The sequence below is a fragment of the Orycteropus afer genome, unplaced genomic scaffold, assembly GCF_000298275.1.
Source record: "Orycteropus afer afer isolate SDZICR_OR568_19922 unplaced genomic scaffold, OryAfe1.0 scaffold00314, whole genome shotgun sequence".
In the NCBI taxonomy this organism is placed as follows: Eukaryota; Metazoa; Chordata; class Mammalia; order Tubulidentata; family Orycteropodidae; genus Orycteropus; species Orycteropus afer.
Window position 1 is genome coordinate 4,106,837 of NW_006921901.1, and position 9,354 is coordinate 4,116,190.

The following is a 9,354-nucleotide window of genomic DNA, read 5'->3' on the forward strand; positions in this document are numbered from 1 at the left end:
CCCAATATTACCAAACCACACGGCAGGCCATTAATTCAAGTCTGTTAAAGGTCCCAAGATGGGCAGAGCATGGCAGGCTACTGAACAAGGACTTGGCTACATGCAGGGTTCAAACATGCCATCAGCTAGAGACCATTTCCCAAGGCTTCTCCTTATATACATGAAGCTGACCACATCCCTAAGGCAACTACTCAGCTGCTCATAGTAGATTCTACCATGGAGTTGATTACTAGTCTCATCATGGGGAATACTACATCCAGCTGCCCAGCTACTCAACCCAGGCCCAGCCAAGTTGACACATAGACTTAACCACCACCTAAGGCATTGGACTACTAACCATAAGGCTGGTGGTTCAAACCCACCAGCCACTCCTCAGAAGGAAGAGTGGATAATCTACTTCCGCAAAGTTACTGCCTCGGAAACTCCAAGGAGGGGTCGGTATGAGTCTAAATTGACTTGACAGCAGTGAGTTCGGTTTTTGGTTTGACTTGAAGGGAAAAGTATCAAAGAATTTCTAGACATAGTTTAAAACAACCAAACCATGTATGGCATATATACTTTATATTCTACATTTATATTTTATATTCTACCCTATGCAATTTCATTTTATTTTAAAAGTTGGTTACAACTCAGTAAACAAATTTCATGACCTACCATGAATGTTGGTTGTGAGTCGCAGTCTAAAAACACAGAGTCTACAAACATTCTACTGGCAAAGCTGTGATGAAATAAGGATCCTCATAACATGTAAGTGGGAGTGAACAAAATGGTTACATCTATAAAGAAGATAATTTGGCTATCTCTAACATAATTTTAGATGTATTTACGCTTTGATTTATCAGTCCTACCTATGGTAATCTATGCTACAGAAATACCTGCACACACGCAGAAAGACTTATGTGTAAGATATCCATTACAGCATCATTTAAAAGACTGGAGATAACCTTTGTCTATCAACATAAACTGGCTAAATTTTGATACTGCCACACAGTAGAATACCATGCAACTATTGAGGGGGAAAAAAAAAGAAGAAAGAAAGAAAAAATATAACAAAGTTTTCAATATACTATGTAGAAAAATCTCCAAGATCTATTGTTAAATGAAAAAGCAAGGGGCTTAACAGTGTGTAGTATGCTAACTTTTATTTACAAAATGGAAAATGTCAAGAAAATATGCCTTTGCTTGTATTTGCACAAAGAAACAAGAAACCAATAAAAATGAAAGCAGTGAGAACAGGGTAGATGGATCAGGTGTAGGCAAGAGCTTGAAGGAATTTTTTCTTTTGTGTAGTTTTCTCAATTAACATTTTTTTTTTCTCTCAGTATACTGAATGTGTCACCCTACTGCCTCCTGAGCTCCATTATTTCTGATGAGAAGTCAGAGATTAAACTTATTGAAGTCCCCTTGGTATGTGATGAGTAAGTGACAGTGAATTAGGAACAAAGGTCATCTTCTAAGAGGGCAGGAATTTGATTAAAAGTTTGAGTGCAGAAAGCCTGAAGGGTCGCTAAAGTACTTGGGAAGAAAGAATGAGCTGAGAAAAGATCAGACTGCAGGCATGGTGAAGGGTCAGGCAAGGCAGTGGACTCTCAGTGAAGAGGGCACTAATTGGCCTGACTTTAAAATTTTTCTCCAGCTGTGCTCAGCTGCCCTAGTTCAGGAATACGGAAGACGGATAATTAAGGTGGTGTAATGCCTAAGGCATTTGACTACAAACCAGAAGGCTGGTGGTTCAAACCCACCAACCACTCCTCAGGAAGATTAGGCAATCTACTTCTATAGTGATACTGCCTCGGAAACCCAAGGAGGGGTTGCTATGAGTTGGATCAGACTCGATGGCAGTGAGTTTTGTTGTTGTTTTAAGATGGCAGTGAGTTTTTTTTTGTTAAATAAGGAGCTCTGGTGGCATAGTGCCTAAGGCATTTGCCTGCCAACCAAAGGTTGGTTGTTCAAGCCAACTAGCCACTCTGCAGAAGGAAGACTGGGCAATCTACTTACATAAAGATTTACTGCCTCAGAAATGCAAAGAGGGTTGCTATGATTTGGAATCGACTCATGGGAGTGAGGTTTTTTTTTTTGGTTAAGGTTGAAATTGCTCAAGTGAAAATGCTCAGAACCTTTTTACAGATTTATAAAACAAAAGTTAACTATATATTTACCACAAAATAAATAAATAAATAAAAACACACATCTTAACTCTAACTCGCTGTTCTCCAAATTAAACAAAACACTTCTCTTAAATTTTAGGAGCTCTGGTGGTTTAGTGGCTACAGCATTCAGCTGCTAATACCATAGGCCGGCAGTTTGAACCCTTCAGCTGTGCTCTGTAGGAGAAAGATAAGGCAGTCGGTTTTAATAAAAATTTATAGCCTTGGAGAAACCCTAGGGGGTAGTTCTACTCAGGCCTGTAGGTCGCTAGGAATTGGAACTGACTTGATAGCAATGGGTTTGGTCTTGAACTTTATGATATCTATTTCCCCATCACTTTGATAAAATGTCTTTATCTTCCCCAGCTTTTTTCCAGGTTTCCTATCCTGCTTTTACAAACTAGAGAGGCAACACACTGTAGCAATTAAGAAAGGACTTTTGGCACCAATCTGCATGGTATGAAGCCTATATTTAGCACTTACTAGTTCTATGACTTTAGAGAAATCACTTAACATCTTTGTGCCTCAATTTTTAAACTGTAAAATGGGGGAGTGATAATCTTAGTACTCACCTAATCAGGTTGGTCTGAGGAATAAATGAGCCAATATATATACTATACTATTACTTATTACTGTTATTACTGCAATCTAAATGAAATAAATCGGGAGCAGAATGAGACATGAAGGTTTATATTCTGGCCTTAAATATTACATAATATTTAATTGAATACATCCCAATGTTTCAGTTTTCCCTTCCCCTTTCCCTTCAGAGGCACTATAAATGTACACTCCTAGTCAGCACGCCTCCTAAGGATTTACAACTGAACCAGGATGGGTTGCTGGCCTTTATTCTATGTATTTTTGCTTCCAAATTCATCTCTTTTTCTTGAAAATGGTACACCTTTTCTTCTTCACAGCTAAATTAAAGTCCTAGTTGTGGCCAATTCTTGTAAGACATGAGCTAGTCAATTAGTCTCTAAGCCCCCTGTGGTAGTCAAAGTTGTATGTCACCTTGGCTGGGCCTGGTTTAGTGGCTGGGCAGCTGGTGGTAGTTATGCCCCATGATGAGACTGGCAATCAGCTCCATGTTGAGATCTACCACAAGTACCTGAGTAGGTGTTTGGGTGTGTGGTCTACTTCCCATATATAGAAAGCAGCTTTGGGAATGGTCTCTAGCTTATGGCATGCTTGAACCCTGCATGTAGCCGTGTCATTGTTCAGCAGCCTGCCATGCTTTGCTGACCTTGGGACTTTCAATGGACTTGAATTAATGGCCTGCTGTGTGGTTTGGTAACATCAGGACTGTGCATTTTTACTTGTCAACCTTGGGCTTGTCAGTCTCAGTTGCCAGCAGCTGCCTGAGTGAAGAGATGCTTCTCGCTCCAATGGGCCAGGAGCAAGAAGCAGAGCTGAAGCCCGAGGTTGAGGGGGTTTCACTCAGCCCCTAGAGCCTGGTACTTTGAACTTGGACTTAAAGCATCCAAACTGTGAGAGAATAAACTCTTGTTTGTTCAAGCCACTCCACTGGTGATATAGTCTTCAGAGCAGCACTAGGTAAACAGAACACCCCCTTAAGGCAGGTACTGTGATTTTACCCTCTCAGTAGCACTGGCATCTAAGAAGTTGTCCTACATAAAATAGGAGACAAACAGTAGTTGGTGATGATGTCGAGGATAATACCGCTTCTCATCCCGATTTCCCTAACAATAGATCTTTGTGAGGACAGCAAAGGGTACATGAGGGAACACAGGCATTGCAGCCAAACAGCGTTTGGTTCAAATCCTAGGTCTACCACTGATTAGTTGTATACCTTCAAACAAACAAACAAACAAAAACACTGTTCAGTAACTTATTGGTGGCTTTTTCTCTTTCCCCTCCCAATCTTGCCAACCACGATTCTTTGACCCACAACAGATGATCTCTTCTCCAAGCCACCTCTTTCCTAAAACTTTCTAACACTGAAGAGGTAGGGTGGAACATTTTTCACTGCCTTAAAGCCTTTCATGTCCTCACCTTGTCACTTCAAAGCTCTAGGACTTTTCCCTTCATTCAACAGGCATATTTATTGCAGGTCCCATTTACCTTTAATATTCCCTGGGTGACACAAATGGTTTGCACTTGACTACTAACCTAAAGATTGGTGGTTTGAACCCACACAGCAGCTCCATGGAAGAAAGGTCTGGAGATCGCTTCCATAAAGATTATAGCCAAGACAATCCTAGGGAGCAATTTTACTCTGTAACACATGGAGTCACCATGAGTTGGAATCAGCTTGATGGCAATAGGTCATGGGGGCACTGGTATTTACCTTTAACACATCTTCCTTCAATTCTTCTTCTCAGGCAATATCCTAGTTTGCAGCATGCTCACTCTCTTCTCCTACATCTCTAAGTCTTTCTGCCCTTTAGTCACAGTAGCTGAATCCCTATTCTGACACGTCTCAGGATTAGAAGACTTTATCTTCCTGAATTTGAGATGTGACTTCCATTTGCTCACAATGCCATAAAACGTACTTAATTTTTTGTCTTTAACAGGTAAATACTGTAGACATCTGTTAAATGTTAGTTCAGTTGTGTTAAATCTGAATATGTTTTCTGACAATAAGTATCTAGAAATGAGAGACTATCTCATCTAGTTTGTACTACATTGAGTGTGGCAAAATACACACAGATAATCTATGAACTTCTGATTGTGGTGAGGCCTTGAGAAGGGGAAAAAATCAATACATCTTTAGCTCTGACATGAATCATGTATTTCCATCTTTGATTACAAAATAATAATATACACCCTGTCACCCAAAGAATGAAATACTATTAAATATCTTCAAATACTTTTCAAGAAAGAAAAATGCTGCTTACTTCACATTGAAATCTTCAGATGATAGCTGAAGTTGTTTCATACCTACAGTACCGATTCAGTTAAATGTTGAAGAAAACGGTGGGGAGGGGGCAGGATGGAAGAACCAGGGAGAACAAAAACATCTTTTAAATATCTGAGTAAATGGTTCTGTGTACAGTTGCATTTAATGTGAGAAATTTCACACACACACACACACACACACACACACATCCTGAATTGTGCTTTTGAATTATTTTAACAAGCATCTTTGTTTTGCACATTTCTGAAGAAGAAACTATGTTCAGCTTGTTAGCAGTACCTCTGTAACTCTTTATGCCTGTGTTTTAAACACCCCATTATAAGTAACCATCTCATACCTGTTCTCCTTTTCTAATAAAGACTACATTATTATGAACAAATCCTGGCTATAAAGCAATGATTCATTTTTCTTTTTTAAATAAACATACCCAAATTTCCAAATGTAGAGAGAGGGATCCTTTTGGAAAACTCTGTGCTCATGCCAAGAATGGGGCCACTACTCAAAATACTTTTAAAATTGCTTTGTGGAAATTGTCTTCAACCTGGTTATAATTCACACAGGAATGCCAATCTTGCTCCTTTATAGAGCTCTCATTTTTTATTTTTTTTTTAAAAAAGTGGCATTACTCACCTTATTCAGCACTTGACTTCAAATTACATCTTTGGTTGCATGCAAAAATAAAATTACCTCAAAAGACAAATAGTTTTCATTATGAAAGATATTTTTTTCGAATGTGAACCATTCTGAAAGTAGCATTCCAAAAATGGTCAGAAATAAAAGTAGCAGGTAGAGTACAAGTAAAGCTGCACAGCTTTCCAAGGTAGGTAATTTTGGGGTTAGCAGGAGGTATATAATTTTGGAATATAATTATGATAATTTTGGAATACTTTAAAAAATCCAAAACCAAAGCAAACTCACTACTGTAGAGTCGGATCCGACTCATAGCGACCCTCCTTGGGTTTCTGAGGCAGTATCACTACGGAAGTAGATTGCCCAACCTTCCTTCCGAGGAGTGGCTGGTAGGTTTGAAAGGCCAGCCTTCTGGTTAGCAGTCAAATGTCTTAGGCACTATGCCACCAGAGCTTACATTTTTATGCTCATACTTGCATTTGGCCTTCAGAAAACGCTGAATTTTATCTAGTAGTAAGTCATCTTTTCAAAACTCTAGAATTATTTTAAATGGGTATGAATTTAAAATTTCCCATCAAGATTATGGGGAGGGGAAAGTGCACCAAAGTGTTTAAGAATAAAAACTTCACCTCTACTGGCCTAAGCACCGAAAGCATATGTCAGAGGTGCAAGTTCTAGAAATCTGAAATTTTGTTGGATGCTGGTGACTTAGAGTGACCTTCAAGTAGCTCTAAAGGTCTCTTTTCATTCCTGAAACTGTGTTTGAACAAATACTGGTTTCATTCAATAATTTTGTTTGTGTCACAGTGTGGTTCCTGTAATATGAGCTTTCCAGTAATTGTGAATTTTATTTTTGGCACTTACAGTTCACAATGTTTGGTTGTGTTGCTTCAGATTTAATTTTTGCATTTTACACTCCTTTTGGCACTTTAGAAGTGAACATTGTCTTTTATGAAGTTCTTTGGGGGCAGTGGTAGCCCCCCCCCCTTTTAAATGTTTGGCTTTATGAAATCCCATGATTTCCCCTGGAATCCTGTATCGCTAAAGGAAGGGGGTGGAAATTTGCTTCCACTAGCTGTGAATTACAGTACTTCTTCTTGTTGTTATTTAGAGGCTAGTATCTCCGGCTTCTGATTTAGGTCGTTTGGCCGCTGTTGCCACAGGCTCTGGTGGCCCCTCCCGGCAGAAAAGCACAACTGGATTGTTGCAGGCCCACCTGGCCACGTCCCCTCCCGCCCCGCTGGCTAGGTTGGAAGAGGGTATCCTGCTGCAGGGCCCCAGCCGGTTGGCATAGCGGTTTCGAAGGCGATTGCGGCTTTGTGCCCGCAAACCTGTGCGCTGGTGGGCCAGGAAAAGGTCCACATTCCTAGTCCTGTAGCCTTCTTCCCGGTTGCGTCCCAGAAGCATTGAAATGTTGGGGTTGCGGATGGCATAGATGACAGGGTTGATGGCCCCATTGGCCCAGGTCAGCCAGACAGCCACCACATTGAGGAGCGAGGGGGCCTGCGCAGCCTGGCCCTGCCCAGCCGCAGCCAGCAGCACCAGGAAGCAGTAGGGCCCCCAGCAGCCCATGACGAAGACGATCATGAGGAGCACGGTGGTGGCGGTGCGGACCTCACTGAAGAAGCGCACCACTCGCGCGTAGGTGGTAACCGGCCGCACGCGCAGGTCCGACAGGCGCACGGTCTTGCAGATGTGGTAGTGGCAGAAGCACATGAGCAGAAAGGGCAGCAGGTAGCAGGCCACCACTAGCCCAACGCTGAAGGCCGCGCCCAGCTGCGCGGGGTCCGGGGAAGTCTGGTACAGACAACCGTGGAAGCTCTGCACCGCCGGGGGCTCCAGAGGTGCCCTCAGCAGTTCCCAGGGCAAGGAGAAGCCAAGGGCCGCCAGCCAGGCCCCCGCCAGCAGCTGCAGCGCGCGGCGGCGGCCGATCTTCTCCCGGGGCGGACGCACGATGGCGCAGTACCGGTCCAGCGAGATGAGGGCCACGCTGAACGTGGACACGATACCAAAGCAAGAGCTGAAGAAGCGGCTGGCGGCGCAGAAGCCGCGCCAGGGCCCTGTGGAGGCGGCGGCGGCAGCGGTGGGCGCCGAGCCCCCGGGCGGAGTGAAAAGGTCCAGGAAGGCGGCGGGCAGGCACAGCAGCGCGGTGAGCAGGTCCGACAGGGACAAGGACAGGATGAAGGCATTGGTGACGGTGCGGAGCTGCCGGTGCTTCACGATCACCCCCATCACCGCGCAGTTGCCCAGACTAGACAGCAGAAAGATGAGCAGGAGGACGAGCGCCTGGGCCGCCACCACAGCCCCGTGCGACAGTAGCTGCGCCGCCTCCGGGCCCAGAGGCGGCCTCCCCGCCGCCCCCCCGAGCCAGCCGAGGCCGCCGCCAGCCGGGGCGGCAGCGTTGCCGCCCCCGTTCCCGTCGCTCCGGTTCCCCAGCGCCGCGGCCGCCGCCGTGACTAGGGTGCTGAAGGAGCGCACGGCCGCGGCTGCCGAAGAAGTCCCGCCAGGCACGCCGGCCGCGGAGGGGGCGCCGGGCTGAGGGCTGCCGGGCAATGGCGTGCTCATTGGTGGGCGGGCAGGCGGCGGCTGCTCCATGGGGCCCCGCGATGGCTGCAGGTCTGGTCATCCCTCACGGGAGAAAGCGGCCGCCTGGCCAAAGGGGTGTCTTAGGGCCCGGGGGATAGCGGCCGCTGCCCGGAGGGGTGGCTGTTGACCCACCCGGACCCAGTGGAGCCTTTGACGTGGGTTCCAGGCGTTGCCGAGGGAACCGCGTGTTTACGCAGAAGCGCGGGGCGGGACGCCAGAGTCCAGTACCCTAGGAAAAGCCCGCCACATCGCCTCAGAGCTCCAAATAAAGCCAAGTCAGCCTCCTCAGGGACCACTGCCTGGCCAAATAAAGGGGAACTGGGCTGTACACTAGTGACCAATTCCACTAGGGTTAATTCCTGCTCACTCTTGTTGAGAACTTACGTCCTACAGGAAGGTAGGGTGTGTGTGTGTGTGTGTGTGTGTGTGTTTGGGGGGAGACGGTGTTCTTACTTTCAGGTGGGTGTTTTGATTTGGCAATATGCAGGTAGAAAAGGAAATCTAGAACCTGCAATAAAAACCAAACCAAATCTGAGGTTCTTAAAGTTGGGGGCCAAATAATTTAAGCCAGTGAATTTAAGCCAGTTGTTCTCCCACTTGATCAGGCACCAGAATCACTCAGAGAGCTAAGCCTCAAACTCAAGAGTTTCGAATTTGGTAGGTCTAGGGTAGGGCCTGAGAATGTGCATTTCTAACAAGTTTCAGATGGTGATGTTGCTGGGCCAAGGACCAGAACAGTTTGAGAACCACAGATCCAATGAGCTTGTTAAAATGCAGATTCCCTGGTTGATTCCTAGAATTACTAAGGCTGGGTCTAGGAATCCAAATGTCATAGGTGCTTCTGATGCAGGTAAACTGAGGAGCCGGCATACAGACCTTGGAGGAAGAATGTCACCTGCTTCCCAGAGACCTGGGTTTCAGGACTATAACTGGCTAATAATACACTGGGGAAGCAAAAGGAGAGAGATTGGTCTCTTGCCTTGCTGGAAGCCTTCCTCTGTTCTCTGGAATGTGGTGGGTTTGGAGTCTAAGGTGCTGCCAGCCAGGCAGTCAGCACAGTTGCAGCTCTAGGTATCCTGGGAGAGATTAAGGAGTAAGCAGGGCTTGATTGCC

General features: G+C 45.3%; 1 protein-coding gene across 1 annotated transcript; it reads right to left on the bottom strand.

Annotated features, from left to right (window-relative positions):
- Window positions 1–6,762: 6,762 nt before the first annotated feature.
- On the bottom strand, window positions 6,763–8,250 carry GPR135 (G protein-coupled receptor 135). Its single transcript, XM_007951881.1, has one exon. It carries the CDS (start codon window positions 8,248–8,250, stop codon window positions 6,763–6,765), a length of 1,488 nt encoding a protein of 495 aa, XP_007950072.1.
- Between the last annotated feature and the right edge of the window lie 1,104 nt (window positions 8,251–9,354).